The following is a 23,023-nucleotide window of genomic DNA, read 5'->3' as shown; positions in this document are numbered from 1 at the left end:
GTAGGGTTGCCAGGGCCTTACTAAGATAAGACTTTTGGTCTGGGAAGACCGACTTCTCCAGGACTCATTCCTTGAAGTGCTTTGTGAAGCTAGGGGGCAAATTCTAGCCAAACACATTTACACACCATAAAATTGGTGAATGAGATCATAGTAGGGAAAACTTTTACTCTAGGTCAGTGGTTCTGATTGCTAGTTGCAGACTAAAATCACCCAGAGTGCTTAAAGACATTTGAATGAAAGAATCACTGAGGGTGGTGAAGCCTGGGTATTAATCTAAACATTTTACCTGGTGATTTTTTTCTGAAAGCATCCGTCACCCAGGCTGGAGTGCAGTGGCATGATCACTTGACTCCCTGAGCTCAGGTGATCCTCCTGCCTCAGCCTCCCGAGTAGCTGGGACTACAGGCACGTGCCACCATGCCAGCTAATTTTTGCATTTTTTTTTTTTAAAGATGGGGTTTCGCCATGTTGCTTAGGTGGGTCTTGAACTCCTGGGCTCAAGCATTCCACCACCCTCAGCCTCCTAATGTGCTAGGATTACAGGTGTGAGCCACAGTGTCTCGCCTCTCCCTTGGTTCTAATATGCAACCAGAATTGAAAACCACTGCTCTGGAAGTCGTTTTCGTTATTGAAGATTGGCTTGGTTTATTCTATAATAGTAAGGAAGTAGCAGCACTCATACGTGTTTCAAAGAAGGATTCTACTATGTGTCCTCTAGGTTTCTCTGTCTCCAAATGATCCCATGCTGGAAACAAAACTGAAAAAAACAGAAACGGCATTTTAATTTATATTAGTACCAGTAGAGGTCACTGTGCTCAAGGAAATAATCATCTTTAAAAAAAAGTTAACGTTCTATTCAGAAATTTTGTTTTTTTTTTTTTTTTGAGACAAGAGTTTTGCTCTTGTTGTCCAGGCTGGAGTGCAATGGCGTGATTTCTGCCCACTGCAACCTTCGCCTCCCGGGTTCGACCTTTTTTCCTGCCTCAGCCTCCTGAGTAGTAGGGATTATAGGCATGTGTCACCACGCCCGGCTAATTTTGTATTTTTAGTAGAGATGGGGTTTCTCCATGTTGATCAGGCTGGTCTCAAACTCCCGACCTCAGATGATCCACCCGCCTTGGCCTCCCAAAGTGCTGGGATTGTACAGGTGTGAGCCACCACGCCTGGCCCTCTATTAAGGAATTTTGAAGAAGTATTTACCAGGTCTCTCTGATGACCTAAACGTCCCTACGCTCTGTCACAAAGAAATAAAGCCCTAGCAGGGCCCTGAAGGAGGACAGGGTTTTGTGTGTGTGGGGTTTTTTTTTTTGTTTTGTTTTTTGTTTTTGTTTTGTTTTGGAGATGGAGTCTCGCTCAGCCGCCCAGACTGCAGTGCAGTGGCATGATCTCGGCTCACTGCAACCTCCTCCACCTCCCAAATTCAAGCAATTTATCCTGCCTCAGACTCCCAAGTAGCTGGGATTCAGGCATGCACCACCATGCCTGGCTAATTTTGTATTTTTATTAGAGACGGGGTATCGCCACGTTGGCCAGGCTGGTTTCAAACCCCTGACCTCAGGTGATCCTCCCACTTCAGCCTCCCAAAGTGCTGGGATTATAGGCATGAGCCACCACACCTGACCTAAATATTTTTTTTAGTATAAAAAATTTAGATAAATGTGTTACTTAATTCCTCTTGATTTTTTAAAACTATTTTTTAGTTAGTGGTTGAATCTTAATTTATCACAATGTAGTTCTGATTAATATTCTGGTAAAATATAGAAATTATACTCCAATGCTATTTCCTTTTACTCCTCCCTCCTTTATGCTGTTTTTATGTATTCTAAACTCGATACTGTGTTATAATTATTGCTTTATGCAATCTTACGTTTTTTTTTTTTTCTTTGAGATGGAGTCTTACTCTGTTGCCAGGCTGGAGTGCAGTGGCACGATCTTGGCTCACTGCAACCTCTGCCTCCTGGATTCAAGTGATTCTCCTGCCTCAGCCTCTCGAGTAGCTGGGACTACAGGCGCATGCCACCATGCCCAGCTAATTTTTGTATTTTTAGTAGAGACAGGATTTCACCATGTTAGCCAGGATGGTCTCGATCTCTTGACCTTTGATCCGCCTTCCTCAGCCTCCCAAAGTGCTGGGATTACAGGTGTGAGCCACCATGCCCAGCCAATCTTACATCTTTTAAGATAATAAATGAAAAATTATAGCATCTTTCTTTTTAATCCATATATTTACTATTTCTGATCTTCTTTATTTCCATGGATTCTGGTGTAATTTCAGTATGAAGGACTTCCTCCAGTATTTCTCATAAGGCAGGCTTGCTAGCAATGAATTCTCTAGTCTTTATTTCACCTTTGTTTTTGAAGGATAGTTCTGGGTGATAATTGAATCTCTGGTTTTGAAGCACTTTGACCATGTCATTCCACTGCATTCTGGACTCCATTGTTCCAGATGAGAAGTCAGCTGTTCATTGTACTGGTGCTGGTGGTCCCCTATAGCGAGGAGTCATTTTTCTCTTGCCGCTTTCAAATTTTGTTTGCTTTTGACATTCAACAGTTTAAATGTGTCAACAGTTTGATGTACCTAGATGGGAATCACTATCTTGAAGTTTGTTGAGCTTCTTAGATTTATAGATTAATGGTTTTCATCAAATTTGGACGTTTTTTGCCATTATTTTTTCTATCCCTCTCTTTGGACTCCCATTACACATACACTCATGTGCCTATTTTCTCACAGGTCTCTGAGGTTCTGTTCAGTTTTCTTCAATCTCTTCTGTTTTTCAGATTGAATAATTCCTATTACTCTACCTTCAAGTTCACTTTTTCTTTTGCTGTCTCAAATCTACTTCTGAGTCTTTCTAGTTAACTTTTTTTTTTTTTTTTGAGACACAGTTTCACTGTGTCACCCAGGCTGGAGTGCAGTGGCATGATCTTGGCTCACTGCAACCTCTGCCTCCTGGGTTCAAGTGATTCTTGTGCCTCAGCCTCCCAGTATTACAGGCACAGGCATGTGGTGACGTCTGGCCAATTTTTGTATTATTAGTAGAGATGGGGTTTCACTAGGTTGACCAGGCTCGTCTTGAACTACTGTCCTCAAGTGATCCGCCTGCCTCAGCCTCCCAAAGTGCTGGGATTACAGGTGTGAGCCATTGTGCCTGGCCTCTCTAGTTAACTTTTCATGCATTATTGTACTGTTTTCAACAAACTCTTCACTTGATGCCCCACCTCCTTTTTTTTTTTTTTTTTTTTTTGAGGTAGTGTCTCACTCTGTCACCCAGGATGGAGTGCAGTGGCACGATCTCAGCTCACTGAGATCGCCTCCCAGGTTCAAGCGATTCTCCTGGCTCAGCCTCCCAAGTGTCTGGGATTACAGGTGTGCGCCACCACACCTGGCTAATTTTTGTATTTTTAGTAGAGATTGAGCTTTGCCATGTTGGCCAGGCTGGTCTCAAACTGCTGGCCTCAGGTGATCCGCCTGCCTCGGGCTCCCAAAGTGCTGGGATTATAGGCGTGAGCCACCAGGCCCAGCCTACTTGATTCCTTTTTATAATGTCCAGGTTTGTTTTTTTTTTCCCCCCCAACATTATTGTGTTTATCTTTTAAGACAGAGTCTCCCTATGTTGTCCAGGCTGGAGTGCAGTTGGCTATTCACAGATGGGATCATAGTACACTATAGCCGTAGTACACTGGGCTCAAGCAACCCTTCTGTCTCAGCCTCCTGAGTAGCTGGGGCTACAGGCACGAACCACTATGTCCAGCTTCTTATGCTTATTTTAAAATTCTAGGGGGTTGCCTTGTGTCTGCACAGCTTAGGGGGCAGCCACTTTCTGGAGAGTTTGTGCTGATACCTCAACCAGTCAGACTTCTGCCCTCTGCTGATGGGTCTGTGTGTAGGCAGGTGAGTAATTTTAATATTCAGGCTGCTTTCAAGTTTATCCTGAGTTTTACTTTTTGTTGAGCCCTTCATCTTTGTTGCACATGCACCCAGCCTCCGATCAGCCAAAAATCTGCTTGCTGCAGCCATGACTGCAACCTCAGGCCAGTAGAGCCATAGGCCCTTCCTGCCTGCACAGCACTGGGATGGTTACTTCTATTGACGATGATTTGGATATGGCTGCCACTCACACCTCCAAAAGGAGTGAACCCTCTTTCAACCACAGCTGCTTGCTCGTCCTCCACAGAACCTTCATAATTACTGAGTTGGAGGAGTGAGGGGGATGGGAACAGCCCCAGGCAAGAACACTACAGACTCCCACTATTCCTACTCAAAGCTCAGTAGTTTTTCAGACAACATATCTCAGACTGGAAGGTTTTATGTCTGTTTCCAGAGCACCAAAATTGTTTTGAGCCGGGAGTAGTGGTGTGTGCTTATAGTTGCAGGTACTTAGGAGGCTGAGGCTGGAGGGGGGATTGCTTGAGGGCAGGAATTCAAGACCAACCTGGGCAACATAGCAAGACCCCCATCTCTAAACAAACAAAAAAAATGTTTTGCCAAATGTTTTCAGCATTTTAATTGCTTGAACTATAATAAGGAGAGGATTTGCTGACGTCCTTGCCTGACTATAGCTGGAAGTGCTGCCCAAAGCATCTGAGACTTTAACGATGACCTGCGTAACTGAGTTACGCAGGAAATGCCTTGATTGGAAAAGGACTGTACTCCTGTCCAAACAGCCTCTTGAAAACTGGTGATCCAATTGCTTAAAATGGTTAAGAGTGAAAATGGGAACTGGCCAGGGACCAGGACACATGCCGGGCTTCCTTCCTGCCCTGTGCTGGTAGTCCTGCATTTTGTTCATGTTCTACTTTCTGTAAACTCTCCAGTTCCACCTCCACAGCATGACATCTTAATCTTTACAGCAATGTTTGTGCAATTATTTTAATATTACATCTTACCTTGTACTTCTTTTTTTTTTGAGACAGAGTCTCGCTCTGTAACCCAAGCTGGAGTGCAGTGGTGCAATCTAGGCTTACTGCAACCTCCGCCTCCCAGGCTCAAGCAATTCTCTGTCTCAGCCTCCTGAGTAGCTGGGATTACAGGCACCCACCACCACGCCTGGCGAAGTTTTGTGGTTTTAGTGGAGACGGGGTTTCACCATCTTGGCCAGGCTGATCTTAAACTCCTGACCTAGTGATCCACCCACCTCAGCCTCCCAGAGTGCTGGGATTACAGGCATGAGCTACTGCACCAAGCACCTTCTAAAATTTTATTTCTTGCTGGGGCCTTCAGAGACTTTATAAAATCACACAGTTATGCTCACATGCTGTCACACGTCACAATCTATGTCTTATAAGCACATGGAAGGGCTTCTCAAGCAAAGTTCTCGTGTGTTTCATGAAAAAGGACAGATTGGTTGCTGCCACAAAAAGAGTTTCTCCAAATTTTTGCTTGCCTCAGATGCATGGTGTGACAAACGTAGCCAATTTTTTTTTTTTTTTAAGACGAGTCTCACTCTGTTTCCCAGGCTGGAGTGCAGTAGCGAGATCTCAGCTCACTGCAACCTCTGCCTCCCTGGTTCAAGCAATTCCCCTCTCTCAGCCTCCTGAGTAGCTGGGATTACAGGCGCATGCCACCACGCCCAGCTAATTTTTTTTGTATTTTTAGTAGAGACGGCGTTTCACCAGCTTGGCCAGACTGGTCTTGAACTCCTGACCTTGGGTGATTTGCCCGCCTCGGCCTCCGAAAGTGCTGGGAGTACAGAGGTGAGCCACTGCGTCTGGCCGCCTTTTTACTTGCTTTTATAAACACCATTAATTTAAATGCCAGTAACTTATTTGAGCTGCCCCACAGGCGATGAGTATCCTTACTTGGACTCCTGGAGACTTGGCTTCTTATAAAAACAATACTCTTTTTGGACAGAAGAAAACAAAGCATTTGGCTAATTAATTAATAATAAATTAATTAATTTGGCATTCTCAAACCTAGAAGCCATTACACTAAGAACTAATTTGTAGTTGTTACATTTCTTTGTTTTGTCTCAGTGGATCCAGGGCTGGAATTGTCCCCATAGTGGCAGCAGGGGAGACCCCACCAGGGAGTGCTCCAAGCTGTCTCGAGATAGGGCCGGCTGGGATTCCAAAGAAAGAAGCTCTAAGCGCCAGGGTGATCAATCCAAAGCATGTATTAGAGGAACTTCCTTACAGAGTGCTGCAGCAATCGCTGAGAGAGAAAAGGAGTGTTGTGCCCAGGTATGTCAGCAGTGAGGGAGTTTCTCTGACAGTTTAAGGAATTTGGCTCAGGGCCAGAGCCAGTTTCTTTTTTCTTTTTCTTTTTTTTTTTTGAGACAGAGTCTCGCTCTGTCACCCAGGCTGGAGTGCAGTGACGCAATTTTGGCTCACTGCAACCTCCGCCTCCCGAGCTCAAGCAACTCTCCTGTCTCAGCCTCCTGACTAGCTGAGATTACAGGCACCTGCCACCATGCCCAGCTAATTTTTTTGTATTTTTTTTCAGTTGAGACGGGATTTCACCATGCTGGCCAGGCTGGTCTTGAATGCCTGATCTCAGGTGACCCACCCGCCTCGGCCTCCCAAAGTGCTGGGATTACAGGCGTGAGCCACCATGCCCGGCCCAGTGCCAGTTTCTTTTAGTGTTTTAGGGAACAACCTAGACAGCTTTATCAGTGCCTGGGAATGTTCAACGCCCGGTTTGGGTTCAAGCCTGCTGGGAAAAACCTGCAGCTGGCTAGGGGACACAGGTCAAGGCACTCTGTGACTTTTGGTCAGGATACAGAAAGCAGGGGCAACTGGCAACCCTGCACTTGTGAATAAGAAAACGTTCATTCTCTTCTCTGGGATTTCCTAAATGATTGCTGGCACCCAGAGTATGAGAACCCTGCATCGAACAGTTTAATCAAATTGGTAGCTGGGTTGCAGTCAGCTTAACAGTTCATCTCTGAGGCCTCTTGGCTAATGTATACATTGGTAACTTTAAGAGTGGAGAGACCTGCAGGCAGCCTCAAGTCACCAAAGTTAACCTCACCAGTGAGAAGACACCTGAGTACGTTGCCCCACCTGACGGGCTGTCGTGGGCAGCATCACACCTGACTCGAACCCCTTCACAGACCCAGCAGAGGGCTGTGTACAGAGCAGGTCCTCAGAAAATCCATGCCGAAATGAATTGAAAAATAAACAAGATCTTTGGTTTATTATCGGTTACAAAGAAAGAGGAAGTATGGAAAGCGACTTCCACTGAGATAGCTTTCCTGTTAGGCAGGAAAATGCCGGGGCTCCCACTGGAGGGCAACGTAGAATCCAGAACACATCCATATTCTCGGTCCATTTCCCAAAGGTCCACGCCTGAGAGACTTAAAGCTGAGTAAAGGAACAAGTCTTTTGAAGATGCAGATTTTGGTTTTATTTCAATTCAGTACAGTATATATTAGTATAACATACTTTTTTTTTTTCAAAATCACCAACCAAAACCCATCACCGATGCTTTGATTGTCTAGGAAAGAAGGAGCCCCCAGCCTTGTCATATAACACAACCTCTGTCCCTGGTGCAATGTCATGCTCACTGTGCTGTGAAAGGCAAGGCTCTCTCTTCACCCTAGTATCTCCTGTCTCTAGTGCTTGCCTGCCTTCCCAAGCATTGGCCTGGCTGTGCTTTCTCAGTCAACCCAAAGGCCCTTGCAGGCCTTTTCCTCTCGGAAGTCCCCTCCCTCTCCCTAGAGACAGAGAGAGCTGTTTTCTCTCTCTCTCTCTTTTTTGTGAGATGGAGTTTTGCTCTGTTGCCCAGTGCAATGTCACAATCTTGGCTCACTGCAACCTCCACCTCCCAGGTTCAAGCGATTCTCCTGCTTCAGCCTCCCAAGTAGCTGGGACTACAGGCGCGTGCTACCACACCCGGCTAATATTTTTTGTAGAGATGGGGTTTCACCGTGTTAGCCAGGAGGGTCTCGATCTCCTGACCTCCTGATCTGCCTGCCTTGGCCTTCCAAAGTGCTGGGATTACAGGCGTGAGCCACCGTGCCCAGCCTCAACTTTTTATTTATTAGCTTGTTGGTCTTCAACCTCTCTAAGTCTCAGTTTCCTCACTTATCAATCATCTACTGCTGTATAGAGACAGGTCCATCTCCCAGCATGCAGGGTGAGCTAACGTGACATTTGAAAACTCCAGAGTGTTGCTGACAGCAGTTGGAGGTGAAGGAGGAGGAAACAAAAGCAATGCGAGAATAGCTTTAAAGAAAGGAAGGGCGAAAAGTTGAAAGAGGCAGCGTGGAGAGATGGAGCCAACAGCAGCATGGGAGTCCCTGGCTAGGATCAGGGCTTAGATGACGACATCGTTGGTTGGGTTCACTTGCCCTCTGAACTGCACAGGGAATCGAGCTGGTCATTAGACATGGCCTGGAGCCAGTCACTGGAAAAGGAAATCAATACCCAGACTGATTCTCACGACAGCCACCATTTGTATGATTTTAATCCATAGAATCATTCTGAAAGCTTCTTAATCTTCACCTTTTTTCTGGACAGGAGACAGGCGGCTGAGCCTAGCCCTGGACTGGATCATATCTTCACACCTTCTTAAGCCACAGAAAACTTGAACCAGGTGGTGTGGTCATACTCCTCACCAGGCCTCAGCAGCACAGGAGGGAAGTGGGGCTGTGAAGGGGGAAGCAACACAGGTGACATTTGACACCACAGGCTGCAACATTAACCATTCGGGTGTGCTTCTGGACAGTCCTCTAGACCAGTGCACCGTGGAGGGCCGCCAGTGCGGGAACTGTTTATGATTGGTTCATGGCGAGATAAAGAAGTTTAATCAGAGTGGAAAAAAGCACACTTTGTTAAAGGAAGGCTTTCCTGATGAAGGGAAGCAGTGTGTTGATCTATAATCCGGTGCAAGGTGTAGGCTTTTTTTTTTTTTGAGATGAAGTCTCACTTCTGTTGCCCAGGCTGGAGTGCAGTGGAACAATCTCAGTTAACTGCAAACCCTGCTTCCTGGGTTCAAGCGATTCTCCTGCTACCTCAGCCTCCCAAGTAGCTAGGATCACAGGCACCTGCCACCATGCCCAGCTACTTTTTGTATTTTTACTAGAGACAGGGTTTTGTCATGTTGACCAGACTGGTCGTGAACTCCTGACCTCAAGTGATACGCCTGCCTCAGCCTCTCAAAGTGCTGGGATTACAGGTGTGAGCCACCGCACCTGGCCCTTTCTTTTTTTTTTTTTTTTTTTTTTAAGACAGGGTCTCATTCTGTTGCACAGGCCAGAGTGCAGTGGTGTGATCATGGCTCACTGCAGCCTTGACCTCCCAGGCTCAGGTGATCCTCCCACCTCAGCCTCCCAAGTAGCTGGGGCCACAGGTGTGCACCACCACACCCGGCTAATTTTTCTAATAATCCGTAAGGATGAGGTCCCCCTGTGTTCCCCAGGTTAACCTCAATCTCAGGTTCAACCAATCCTCCTGCCTCAGCCTCCCAAAGTCCTGGGATTACAGGCATGAGCCACCTTGCCCAGCCCAAGGTGCAAGTTTCTTATTGTGTGCTGGCACTTTCAGGAGTACTGCTTTAGGTAACAACCAGAAAAGAAAGTTATGAGGGAGCACACAGGAGGAGACGATATGGAAGCGCTCCTTAAGTGTGGCTGCAGAAAACGAGAAGGTATTGGTAAGGAGAAACAAACTGGATAAAGGCTTTGAGCTTTCTTAAAACCATGTAAATCCCAAGTCAGTAGCTTGGCTGTGGGTTTTCTGTGACTTGGAGAAGAGAATAAGCATGAACTTTTGAGCCGGGCACAGTGGCTCATGCCTGTAATCCTAGCACTTTGGGAGGCCAAGGCAGGTGGATCGCTTGAAGTCAGGAGTTTGAGACCAGCCTGACCAACATGGTGAAACCCCATCTCTACTAAAAATACAAAAATTAACCAGGCATGGTGGTAGGTGCCTGTAATCCCAGCTACTTGGAAGGCTGGGGCAGGAGAATCGCTTGGACCCAGGAGACGGAGGTTGCAGTGAGCTGAGATCACGCCACTGCACTGCAGCCTGGGCGACAAGAATGAGACTCTGTCTCAAAAAACAACCTAACAAACAAAGCCTGAACTTTTGAATCATACAACCTGATCCGAGTGTAGTGAACTCTGTCGTATAGTGAGACCTTGGACACAACTCCACTCCAACAAGCCAGTCTGTGGCATTACCTGATTGACTGCGTCAGGCCAGTTCTGAGTCTCCAGGCAGAAACCAGAGTGCTTAGGATAGACAGCTCCATTCTTGCCCTTTAATGTGCCATCCAGGAAGTTGCCCGTGTAAAACTGGACCCCGGGCTGGGTGGTGTATACTTCTAGTACCCGCCCGCTTGCAGCATGATGCACCCTGGTAAGAAACACAAACCACATGAGTCCAGGGCAGAAAAGCAGGCGGGGAGGAGTAGAAGCTGGGAAGCAGCTTTGAGACAGGAATCAGACCCAGCCACAGAGCAGGGACCAGATATAAGGAGGAGATGAAGGTAAGAAGAGCATGATGGAAAATTCTTCCAGTCTCAAAAGCAAGGCATGAGCAGGTGGCTTTCAGGATCCTCAGTAGCAACGTCTCACTCTGATCTTGGCTTCTTTGGGGCATCACAAAACAGACTCACTCCTGCCAGCTGGGGAGTAAGGAGGAAGGCAGCAGCCAGGTTGGAGAGAAGAAGGTCCTGGAGAGGCTGAGATTCTTTTTTTTTTTGAAATAGAGTCTTGCTCTATTGCCCAGGCTGCAACCTCAGCCTCCCGGGCTCAATCAATTCTCCCACTTCAGCTCCCCAGTAGCTGGGACTGCAGGTCACACCACCACGTCCAGCTACTTTTTGTGTCTTTGTTTGTTTGTTTGTTTTGAGACGGAGTCTGGCTCTGTCGCCCAGGGTAGAGTGCAGTGGTGTGATCTTGACTCACTGCAACCCCTGCCCCCATAGTTCAAGTGATTCTCCTGCCTCAGCCTCTAGAGTCGCTGGGATTACAGGTGCCCGCCATCACGTCCAGCTGATTTTTTTTGTACTTTTAGTATTGACGGAGTTTCACCATGTTGGCCCAGCTGGTCTTGAACTACTGACCTCAGGTGATCTGACCACCTCAGCCTCCCAAAGTGCTGGGATTACAGGCATGAGAGCCACTGCACCCAGCCTGAGATTATTTTCTTTTTGAGATGGAGTTTTGCTCTATTGCCTAGCCTGGAGTGCAGTGGTGCAATCTTGGCTCACTGCAACTTTTGCCCCCCGGGTTCAAGTGATTCTACTGCCTCAGCCTCCTGAGTAGCTGGGATTATAGGTGCCCACCATCACGCCTGGCTAATTTTTATATTTTTAGTAGAGACGGGGTTTCACCATGTTGGCCATGCTGGTCTTGAACCCCTGACTTCAGGTGATCTACCCGCCTGAGCCTCCCAAAGTTCTGGAATTACAGGTGTGAGCCACCATGCCCTACTGAGATTCTTTTTCATAAAGAATTGGGGCTCTCTGCTTGACCTGGCAAAACCACCAGCCTTGTCTCATGAAAGTGAAGAGAAGCTTTTCTAAATTAAACTGTTCCCTTCCCTGGGACTTAAGCAGGCTGTTTTTTAGTTAGGTCTCCCCTCATAACAGTCCTGCTGTGGGTTTTCACTAGATTCACTGTGTTCTTTTTTTTTTTTTTTAAATCAGGCCTTGGCCAAACATGGTGGAGCCTGTAATCCCAGCACTCTGGGAGGCTAAGACAGGAGGATTGCTTGAACTCAGGAATTTGGGACCACCCCTGGAAACATAGTGAGACTTTTATCTCTACAAAAATAAATGATTAAAAAACCTAGCTAGGCGCATGGTCCTTGGGAGGCTGAGGGGGGAGGATTGCTTGAGCCTGGGAGATTGAGGTTGCAGGTGAGTTGCGGTCTCGCCACTGCACTCCAGCCTAGGTGATGAAGCAAGACCCTGTCTCAAAAACCAAACAAAGCAAAATAAAACATAAAAATCCAGGCCTCTACAGTGGGGAGTTTCCTGCCTGGTCCTACACTTGGTGTTGAAGGGATATAGATTAAAACAGGCCTGGGTCTTATAGTTTCACTGAGAGGCAAAACACATGCATGAAATAGTTAAAACATCCCCACCACAGGCAGTTAACCAAGAGGTTCTGAGAAAGATGCTTGGAGAAGGAGGGCTAGGATTTGGGTAAATGGGGAGAGAGCAGGAGGGTCTCCCGGGTTGGGGAGAGGAATGTGGGTAAGAGCACAGAGGAGGAAAGTGGGGTGGAGCTGCAGGAACACTGCTGGGACCTTGTACTGGGGCTCAGAGTCAGGGAAGGGATTTTTTTTTTTTTTTTTTTTTTTGAGACAGAGTCTTGCTCTGTCACCTAGGCTGGAGTGCAGTGGTGCAATCTCCACTCACTGCAACCTCCATCTCCCTGGTTCAAGCAATTCTCCTGCTTCAGCCTCCCGAGTAGCTGGGACTATAGGCCCGCGCCACCACACCCGGCTAATTTTTGTATTTTTAGTAGGGATAGAGAGCTTCACCATGTTGGCCAGGCTGGTCTCGAACTCCTGATCTCAAGTGATCCGCCCACCTCAGCCGCCCAAAGTACTGGGATTACAGGCGTGAGCCACCACCCCCAGCCTGGAGAAGGTCTTTGACCTTTTTTCTGTCACTATTAGGTTTGAGTCATTTTCTCTGCTTTATTTAAAAACTGTTGAGCCGGGTGCAGTGGCTTACCCCTGTAATCCCAGCACTTTGGGAGGCTGAGGCGGGTGGATTACAAGGTCAAGAGTTCAAGACCAGCCTGACCAACATTGCGAAACCCCCATCTCTACTAAAAATACAAAAATCAGCTGGGCATGGTGGCGCATGCCTGTAATCCCAGCTACTCAGGAGGCTGAGGCAGGAGAATCGCTTGAACCCGGGAGGCGGAGGTTGCAGTAAACCTAGATCCCGCCACTGCACTCCAGCCTGGGCGACAGAGCAAGACTCTGTCTCACAAAAAAAAAACCAACTGTTAATTCCGCAAATATTTATTCATTATTTGCTAGTGCCAAGGATGATACTAGGTGTTAGGGTAGAGGTAGGGCTTCACAAAGATGAAATGACATGAGGAGCTGGGATTTGGTGAGAAGGCGAGAGTGTGCACACAAGTGTCTATCGGTCAAGGCTGGAGGCGGTGAGTGCTGCGGGAGATGCCTAGCCTCCAACTGGCCATGGAGTAGGCAGGCATAAGTCACAGATGGAGAAAACACAAAGCCTCTGGAAGTTCGATGATGGCCAAGGTGACTTACGCTAGGAAGAGTTAAGGCTTCTAACAGAAAATGAGCCTTAAAGAACAGGCAGAGAGTGAGAGAAGGGGTGCTGAGCAGGGGGCCTAAGGGTAATGGCAGGCAGCGGGAGGAGGATACATTCTAAAGAGCTCACCTGTGCCATGGGAGCTTTGAGAAAATATGGGATGTGGTATTGGGTCACCTGTAGCACGGTAAATGCCACGGATGTGGCCAGAGGAAAAGCCCCAGAGGAAGATAGGAGGTGGTGTCATTTCTTTCTTCCTTACAGACTCAGGAAGTGAAAAGTACCTCACCTTGCACAAAAATGCTTTTCTTTAGATCCCTTCAGACAGAAATTGTGGTCAAAACCATTGAGATGGAAGTCCTGCAGGTGTTTTCCCAGCTCCACTGGCTTTCTCAGGTCGAATGCAGTTCCTTGCACCGGGGCACCTTCTCCTGATGGGAGGAGACAGAAAACAAAGATGATAAATGCCCAAGTTTCATCTTTATATAGAGCCTCCCCAAACACTCACTGGTTCTACCCTCTCCACCTTCATTTTAATTTGTTAAAGAGATGGGAGCCCAGATCCTGGGAAACATGCAGAGACCCCATCTCTACCAAAATAAATAAATAAATACAAGTAAAAAATTAGCCAGGCATAGTGATGTGTGCCTGTGGTCTCAGCTATTTAGGAGGCTGAGGCAGGAGGACTGCTTGAGCCCAGGAGGTCAAGGCTATAGTGAGCCATAATTGCACCACTGCACTCCAGCATAGGTGACAGAATGAGACTGTCTTCAAAAACAAACAAATATGGAGAGGGTGGGGAAGAGAAAACAAAACAACCCTCAAATAAATAAATAAGTAAATAGAGTATATGGGAGTATGGGCTCAGATTATATGCAAATACTGCACCATTTTATAGAACGAACTAGAGTGTCCAATGATTTAAGTATCAGTAGGGGGTCCTGGAACCAGTCTTCTGTGGATTCCAAGGGACAATGGAAAATATATACTCATAAGTATATAGTAACATATATATAAAAGCCAGAGTTGTTCTGGCTGAATCAAGTACAGGTTCTGAGCAGCTCAGGTGGAAAACTCCAGGATAAGATGATCCACTTCCTCTTAAAATTATGGCCCACCCAGGAGTAACAGCCAGGTGCTAGAACCTTGCACCAAGAATAGAGAATCCCAGGTTCCTCTGTAACAGGCCAAATCGCTCCAGCCCTTTCTTTTTGAAGAGGAAAGAGAAAAGGACTCTGTTTCAGAGCCTGAAACAATGATACAGTTGAGTCTTCTTAAAAGCTTTTTTTTTAGACAGAGTTTTGCTCTTGTCGCCCAGGCTGGAGGCTCCTGCCTCAGCCTCCCAAGTAGCTGGGATTACAGGCACACACCACTACGCCCAGCTAATTTTTGTATTTTTAGTAGAGGCGGGGTTTCACCACGTTGGCCAGGCTAGTCTCCAATTCCTGACCTCAGGTGATCCACCAGCCGTGGCCTCCCGAAGTGCTGGGATTACAGGTGTGAGCCACCATGCCTGGCCTAAAAAGTTTTCTTATAGTCCCAGAGCTGTCTCATATATTTTAAAGGTAAATGCAAGTGATAGGAGGTTAATATACTCTTTTAGGGTGATAATTATTTTTCCCTTTCATGTGGTCAAATGGCAATTTTAGGAACTTGGCTTCTACTGTTATTAGGGAAGAGAATTAGCATGCAAAGTAGGGCTGAAATCTCAAGAGGCTAAGAAAAAGCAGGAACTTGTACCTTACCATTAAAATAATTTAAAAAGTAAAAGAAGAACCAATTGCCAGTCATTTAAAACATTTGGTTCTGCTTTTGTGGGTTCCTAAATGCTGAGAGAACACACAAATCTATCTGAGTAAAAGAGGACATTTCCTTTCTCTCTCTCTCTCTCTCTTTTTTTTTTTTTGACATAGTTTCCCCCTGCCTGTTGCCCAGGCTGGAGTGCAATGGCGCAGTCTTGGCTCAATGCAACCTCTGCCTCCTGGGTTCAAGCGATTCTGCTGCCTCAGCCTCCCGAGGAGCTGGGATTACAGGCGCACACCATCACACCCAGTTAATTTTTGTGTAGACACAGGGTTTCACCATATTGGCCAGGCTGGTCTTGAACTCCTGACCTCGAGAACCACCAGCCTCGGCCTCCCAAAGGGCTGGGATTATAGGTGTGAACAACTGCACCCGGCCCCATTTCTTTTCTTAAACTCAGAACTGCTCTTCAAAAATGTAGTCTTCCTGGTATCTGAAGACTAGAGTTCTGAGTTCACACACAGCCTCAGGGTGCCTGGGTACGAAGCACTCAAGTGAGACACTGAGGTCCAGGTGATACCATCCCGCGTGTCTGGGTGTCCACCGTTCAACCGAGAGAATCTGGGAAGTGCACAAAGGATTCCTTGCTCTTTTTTTTTTTTTTTTTTTTTTTTGAGACACAGTCTCACTGTGTCGCCCAAGCTGGAGTGCAGTGGCGCGATCTGGGCTCAGTGCAATCTGCCTGCCGGGTTCAAGTGATTCTTCCGCCTCAGCCTCCCAAACAGATGGGATTTCAGGGACATACCATCAAGCCCAGACAATGTTTGTATTTTTAGTAGAGACGGTTTTTTGTTTGTTTGTTTGTTTTTTTGAGACGGAGTCCCGCTCAGTCGCCCAGGCTGGAGTGCAGTGGCGCGATCTCGGCTCATTGCAAGCTCCGCCTCACGGGTTCACGCCATTCTCCTGCCTCAGCCTCCCAAGTAGCTGGGACTACAGGCGCCCGCCATTTCGCCCGGCTAATTTTTTGTATTTTTATAGACACGGGGTTTCACCGTGTTAACCAGGTCTCAATCTCCTGACCTTGTGATCCGCCCGCCTTGGCCTCCCAAAGTGCTGGGATTACAGGCGTGAGCCACCGCTCCTGGCGAGACACGGTTTCACCATGTAGACCAGGCTGGTCTCAAGTGACCCGCTCACCTTGGCCTCCTAAAGTGCTGGGATTACAGGTGTGATCTGGCCAAATTTTTAATTTATTCCCTGTTTAAATTTTTAAATTTTAAACAGGGAATATTTGCACATGCAACCTTTTTTTTTTTTTTTTTTTTTTTTTTAAGACAGTTTTGCTCTTGTTGCCCAGGCTGGAGTGCAGTGGCACAATCTCGGCTCACCCCATCCTCGGCCTCCCGTGTTCAAGCGATTCTCCTGCCTCAGCCTCCCTAGTAGCTGGGATTACAGGTACGTGCCACTATGCCCAGCTAATTTTTTGTATTTTTAGTAGAGACGGGGTTTCTCCATGTTGGTCAGGCTGGTCTCAAACTCCTGACTTGAGGTGATCCACCCACCTCAGCTTCCCAAAGTGCTGGGATTACAGGCGTGAGCCACTGTGCCTGGCCACAACCATTTTTTTTTTAGCTTTTTTTTATTTTTTGAAGCAATTCTCATACCTCAGCCTCCCAAGTAGCTGGAATTACAAGTGCACACCACCAAGCCAGGCTAATTTTGTATTTTTAGTAGAGATGGGGTTTCACCATGTTGGCCCTACTGGCCTTGAAGTCCTGACCTCAAGTGATCTGCTGCCTCGGCCTCCCAAAGTGCTGGGATTACAGGTGTGGCTTTGTAGTTTTATTTTTAATTGACACATACTAATTGTACATATTTATGGGGCATAGTGTTGATGTTTTGATACATGTACACATTTTGTAATAATCAAGTATTTAGCATATCCATCACCTCAAACATTTTATTTATTTATTTTGAGGCAGAGTCTCACTCTGTTGCCCAGGCTGGAGTGCAGTGGCGCGACCTCAGCTCACTGCAACCTCCACCTCCCCGGCTCAAGTGATTCTCCTGCCTGTGCCTCTGCCTCCCGAGTAGCTGAGATTACAGGCACGCGCCACCATTCTCATCTAATGTTTTGTTCTTTTTTTTTTTTTTGAGACGTAGTTTCACTCTTGTTGCCCAGGCTGGAGTGCAATGGCATGATCTCACTGCAACCTCTGCCTCCCGGGTTCAAGCGATTCTCCTGCCTCAGCCTCCCGAGTAACTGGGATTACAGGTTTGAGACCAGCCTGGCCTACACGGTGAAAACTTGTCTCTACTAAAATACAAAAAGTAGCTGGATGTGGTAGCGCACGCCTGTATTCCCAGCTACTCGAGAGGTTCAGGTAGGAGGATTGCTTGAGCCCAGGAGTTCGAGGTTGTAGTGAGCTATGATCATGCCACTGCAACCACACCAGCCTAGGTGACAGAGGGAGACTCCATCTCAAAAAAACAAAACAAAACAAAAAAACAAAAAACTGAGACTCTGTTTAATAGGCACATTTAACTGCATTAATACAGCATATATATATTTTTTATATATATATAAATATATGTGTGTGTGTGTTCTGTTGTTAGTTCTGTCATTGTACTTTATAGTATACTTTCTGTTTTTATGACTTCTGTTTTTTTGTTTTTCTTTTTAAATCTTTGGGATGCCAAGGCAGGGGGGTCATTTGAGCTCAGAAGTTCAAGACCAACCTGGGCAACATGATGAAACCCCATTTCTATTTAAAAAAAAAAAAAATGCAGCTGGGCGCGGTGGCTCACGCCTGTAATCCCAGCACTTTGGGAGGCCGAGGCGGGCAGATCACGAGGTCAGGAGATCGAGACCATCCTGGCTAACACGGTGAAACCCCATCTCTACTAAAAATGCAAAAAATTAGCTGAGCGTGGCGGCGGGTGCCTGTAGTCGGAGGCTGAGGCAGGAGAATGGCGTGAACCCGGGAGGCGGAGCTTGCAATAAGCTGAGATCGCGCCACTGCACTCCAGCCTGGGCGACTGAGCGAGACTCTGTCTCAAAAAAAAAAGCAAAAATTAGCAGGGCATGGTAGTGCACACTGTAGTCCCAGCTACTAGAAAGGCCGAGGTGGGAGGATCGCTTGAGCCCAGGAGGTCGAGGCTGCAGTGAGCCAAAATTGTGCTACTGCACTCCAGCCTGGGTGACAGAGTAAGACCCTGTCTCAAAAAAAAAAAAAAGAAAAAACATCTTTTACCATATGGACTGTGTTTGCTTGTGTGCATTTCTGGTAATTTAAATTTAGAAGGTCTGTATTTTTGTTTTAGTGGTTCCATCTAATATATAAGCATTTAATCCTCTTTTTCTTACATAGAATCTGCTCTGAGCTTCTCTTTCCTCCCCTTTTCTCCTTCCTCTGCTACCTGTTAGGTTGCTGACACTTTCATCTGAAGGTATACTAATAAAGGCACTTTTGTCTCCCAGTAGATGGTGCTAGAGACACAATAGAAAGAGGTTGCTTTACAGTCTCTAAACCCCGATCAGTTCTGGCAGGATTCATAGTTGAACTTTTTGGATCTCGAAAGCCAAAGGCCAAATCCGAGATAGCAGTGTGACTCACTTGGGTATGCTTTTGTCCTGCAACACTTACATGATAAACCACCTCCCAGACTTGCATGGTGGCTCATGCCTGTATTCCCAGCACTTTGGGAGGCCGAGGCGGGCAGATCACTTGAGATCAGGAGTTTGAGACCAGCCTGGGCAACACAGCGAAACCCTATCTCTACTAAAAATACAAAAATTAGCCAGGTGTGGTGGTGCATGCCTGTAATATCAGCTACTCAGTAGACTGAGGCACAAGAATCGCTTGAACCCGGAAATGGAGGTTGCAGTGAGCCAAGATTTCACCACTGCACTCCAGGCTGGGTGACAGAGTGAGACCCTGCCTCAAAAAAAAAGCAAACCAAACCAAACCAAACAAACAAACAAAAACAAAAAGCAAAGCAAAGAAAAAGGCAGCAATAATTTTTCTTTTTTAGAGACAGGGTCCTGCTATGCTCAAGTGATCCTCCTGCCTCAGCCTCCTGAGTAGCTAGGACTACAGGTGTATGTCCAATTTATATATATATATACACATACGTGTGTGTGTGTGTGTGTGTGTGTGTGTGTGTGTGTGTGTTTAAGAGAGCGGGTCTCGTTCTGTTATCCAGGCTGTAGTGCAGTGGCATGATCACGGCTCACTGCAGCCTCAACCTGCCAGGCTCAGGTAATCCTCCTGTCTCAGCCTCCTGAGTAGCTAGGACCCCCAGGCATGTACCAGCACCCCTGGCTAATTTTTTTTTTTTTTTTTTTTTTGAGACGGAGTCTCGCTCTGTCGCCCAGGCTGGAGTGCAGTGGCCGGATCTCAGCTCACTGCAAGCTCCGCCTCCCAGGTTCACGCCATTCTCCTGCCTCAGCCTCCCGAGTAGCTGGGACTACAGGCGCCCGCCACCTCGCCCGGCTAGTTTTTTTGTATTTCTTAATAGAGACGGGGTTTCACCGTGTTAGCCAGGATGGTCTCGATCTCCTGACCTCGTGATCCGCCCGTCTCGGCCTCCCAAAGTGCTGGGATTACAGGCTTGAGCCACCGCGCCCGGCCCCTGGCTAATTTTTAAATTATTTGTAGAGATGGGAGTCTCACTTTGTTGCACAGGCTGGTTTCAAACTCCTGGGTTCAAGCAATCCTCTTGCCTCAGCCTCCCAAAGTACTGGGTTTGCAAGCATGAGCCACCATGCTCAGCAATTCTTCATGAAACAATTAGACTTGGGGAAAAAAAGCAGGTATTCTCATGGGCTCAGGAAGATTTTAGCTTTACCAACCTATATTCCGAGTGGTAACTTATGCTTTCTTCTATAACTTTAAATGGTGTTCACAATATTTAATTCTTCCTTAAAGCCACAGTCAACTCAAAATCTAACCCTTATGACGGTCCTAGTGTGATTGACTCAGGTCAGTCAAAATTGCTTATAATTATCTCCCTTAAGATATAACTACAGGTAGAAGGCTTGAAGAAACAAAGAAAGCTACAAAATTTTTGTGAAGGAAAGACAGAGGGCGTATATCAGGTCTCTTTCCCTGTTACCAAGCATCTACAAATCAGTGTTTGCTTCAGCTCTTCCCTCTGTAAAATGAAGCTGTTATTTGCTGCCACATTACATGGAAATATTTGATAAATGGTATGCTTGAACACCTTCAGGAGGCTGGCATAAAAAAATATATATAACAGGGCCAGATTTCAGGCTACCACATAGAATACAGAGCAGAGGGCACAGAGGGTAAGACTTTAAGCATGACAAAGAAGCCCTGACTTAAAATTAGAAAATTGGGACAATTCTACAATGATGAAATTTTTGCTAAATGAGAAGAAGAAAAAGAGAGAAGGCTCCAATCTATCTTGTCCAACGTCATGCACTGACACACTTGGTCATGTGTTTAATGGTCAGCTATATGGAAAATGTGGAATTTGTCCCCCAGATTTGCCATGTCTTTGGGCCCTTTCTCATAACTGGAATGAATGTTCCTTCTGGGTTCCCTATGCCCACCACACTCTGGCAAAGTCCAATTGATTGTTCAAGAATATTCTCTAACATAATTTCCTCTTGTGAAATATTCTAATCTCTATAGCCAGAACCAATCTTTTTTTCTTTGCTCCCATTATACTTAGAACAGACTTTTCTCAAAACATTGATCACATTATGACATAATTACATGATTTATCAAAGTCAAAATAAAATATAGAGATGAATCTCTCAATGTTTTATTTGAGAATCACAGAATTGGCCAGGCGTGGTGGCTCATGCCTGTAATCCCAACACTTTGGGAGGCTGAGATGGACAGATCACTTGAGGTCAGGAGTTCGAGACCAGCCTGGCCAACATGGTGAAACCCTGTCTTTACTAAAAATACAAAAATTAGCTGGGCATGGTAGTGCATGCCTGTAGTCCCAGCTACTCTGGAGGCTGAGGCAGGAGAAATGCTTGAACCGGGAGGTGGAGCTTGCAGTGAGCTGAGATCGTGCCACTGCACTCCAGCCTGGGCAACATAGCGAGACTCAGTCTCAAAAAAAAAAAAAAGAGAGAGAATCACAGAATTGCAATTCAGAGCGCACACACAGCCTGGGTGGTCCTCAGTATGTCCGGAAAACAGAGAGAAGGTTGGGAATTTTATATATATATATATATATATATATTTTTTTTTTGCTTTTGTTTTTCTGTTTTTTGAGTCAGTGTCTTGCTCTGTCACCCAGGCTGGAGTACAGTGGTTTGATCAGAGCTCACTGCAGCCTCAAACTCCTGGGCTCAAGGGATTCTCCTGCCTCAGCCTCCTGAGTAGCTATGACTATTGGAGTACACCACCATACTAGCTATAATTTTTAAATATTTTTGTAGAGATGAGGTTTCACTATGTTGCCCAGGGTGGTCTTGAACTCCTGGCTTCAAGTGATCCTCCTACCTCAGCTTCCCAAAGTGCTAGGATTACAGGCGTGAGTTACTGCACCTGGCCGGGAGTTTTATTAGAAAGAGAAATGTTACATACTATTCTGACAGAACACTCATTGGCACTAAAGAAACTTCTGGGAGCTGGCAGGCTCTGACTGGTGAGTGACAGCAGTAGGTAAAACTAGTGTTAGAGTCACAGCAGGTCATTTTAGCAATTACTAGGGTGAAACTGGTCTTAGGGTTACAGCAGGCTGTTTCAGCTTTGCAGAAAAATCAATTCTTGGAGCAGGTGCTATGTACCCTAAATGCCCTTTTCCCCCAGCCTCTCAATTCTGAGTTAGTTGGGTATGACAAGAATGACCCAGTTTGTATAACCAACTTTCACATATATCAAGTGATTTGTCTATAAGGAATGTGAGTTCCTAAAGGGCAAGAATTGTGCCCTATTTATCTCTGTACCCTCTGGGCATGAAGCAGAGCCTTTAGTTGATTGAAAAACTGATGAATGAAGGCAGGAGAGGCAGAGAAAAACCCAGAGGCAACTGTGTATATTGTAGCATCTGGTGATGAAGAATGAAAGATCTAGAAAGGGGCTTAGGAATTCCCTCATCCCGTCCCCTCACTTTGCAGATGGTGAGCTTGAGCCCCCGGCAACTGAAGGGACTTGCCCGAGGTGACACATCTGCATAGTGTCAGAACCTCCATTCAGGCACTTTCCACCTTCCTCTGGAGTGTCCGACTTGGTTACAGCCCCTTACGCCCCCAACCCCAACAGGTGCTCTTGATTTTTCTCACTAAGAATTTAAAAAATGAACGTGCAGTTTTTCTAACCCTGGTTTATCTGCATATATGACTTTGTGCTTTGGTGCTAAGAATAGAAGAAGATGTCAAAATAGCTCTCTCAGCAACGCTGAGTGTTCAGAAAAATGAAGCGGAAATGGAAAGGGTACCCTCAGAGAGAATGTCACATCCTCTGACTTTAGTTCTGAAGCCACCAGAAAGCCAGGGGTGTCGGCAGGGAGAAGCAGTTTCTGAAGAGGATTTTTTATTCTCCTGGAGGCCAGATGGGTGTGTATTCAGGTCTGGGCAGCAGTGCCTGGCAGATGAGGGGCTATGACCCAATGTTGTAGGGTTACAGCTCTGGGCCAGAGGAGCAGCTCATGCCCTATTTCAAAGAATGTCTGACTGCAGGCAGCATCAAGGGCCCACTAGAGGTTGTTTTCATAAATATAGAGACCAGAAGCTGCATGGTGACAGCTGTGGAGGGTGTGCGGGGTGGGGTTAATCAGGGTTGGGTTTGTTAGGAACATACAAGAAGGAGGGAGGGGGCAAGAGAGTTGAGTGTGTGCAAAGGGATGATTCTCATGATAGACTTCTTAGTAGAGACAGGGTTTCACCATGTTGGCCAGGCTGTCTCGAACTCCTGACCTCAAGTGATCCACCAGCCTCCGTCTCCCAAAGTGCTGGGATTACAGGCGTGAGCCGCCTCACCCTGCCTGCATGATGCACCTTTGTTCTAGGTGGGGGCAGGGGGTGGGGAAGGGAAGGTATAGTTGGGGAGGGACAGTGAAAAGGTGATAGTTATGCCAAAGAACTGTATGTTCTTGTGG

At 46.5% G+C, this 23,023-nt stretch overlaps 1 protein-coding gene across 2 annotated transcripts in view; it reads right to left on the bottom strand.

Annotated features, from left to right (window-relative positions):
• Window positions 1-618: 618 nt before the first annotated feature.
• GALM (galactose mutarotase) overlaps window positions 619-23,023 on the bottom strand; it is an 82,484-nt gene continuing 60,079 nt past the window's right edge. Inside the window, exons 5-7 of one of the 2 annotated variants that reach the window (XM_021924765.2) lie at window positions 13,485-13,626; window positions 10,125-10,299; window positions 619-757 (exon numbers count right to left, since the gene is read on the bottom strand). In XM_021924765.2, the coding sequence (XP_021780457.2) occupies window positions 704-757; window positions 10,125-10,299; window positions 13,485-13,626 (371 nt within the window). In that variant the 3' untranslated portion in view covers window positions 619-703. Of the gene's footprint in view, window positions 758-7,321; window positions 8,590-10,124; window positions 10,300-13,484; window positions 13,627-23,023 lie in introns of those variants that run through there. The other variant, XM_003908530.4, reaches the window with a different exon arrangement.

The sequence above is a fragment of the Papio anubis genome, chromosome 14 (genome assembly GCF_008728515.1).
Source record: "Papio anubis isolate 15944 chromosome 14, Panubis1.0, whole genome shotgun sequence".
In the NCBI taxonomy this organism is placed as follows: Eukaryota; Metazoa; Chordata; class Mammalia; order Primates; family Cercopithecidae; genus Papio; species Papio anubis.
Note: the sequence above shows the minus strand (reverse complement) of the source record. Positions and strands in the feature narration are given on the sequence as shown.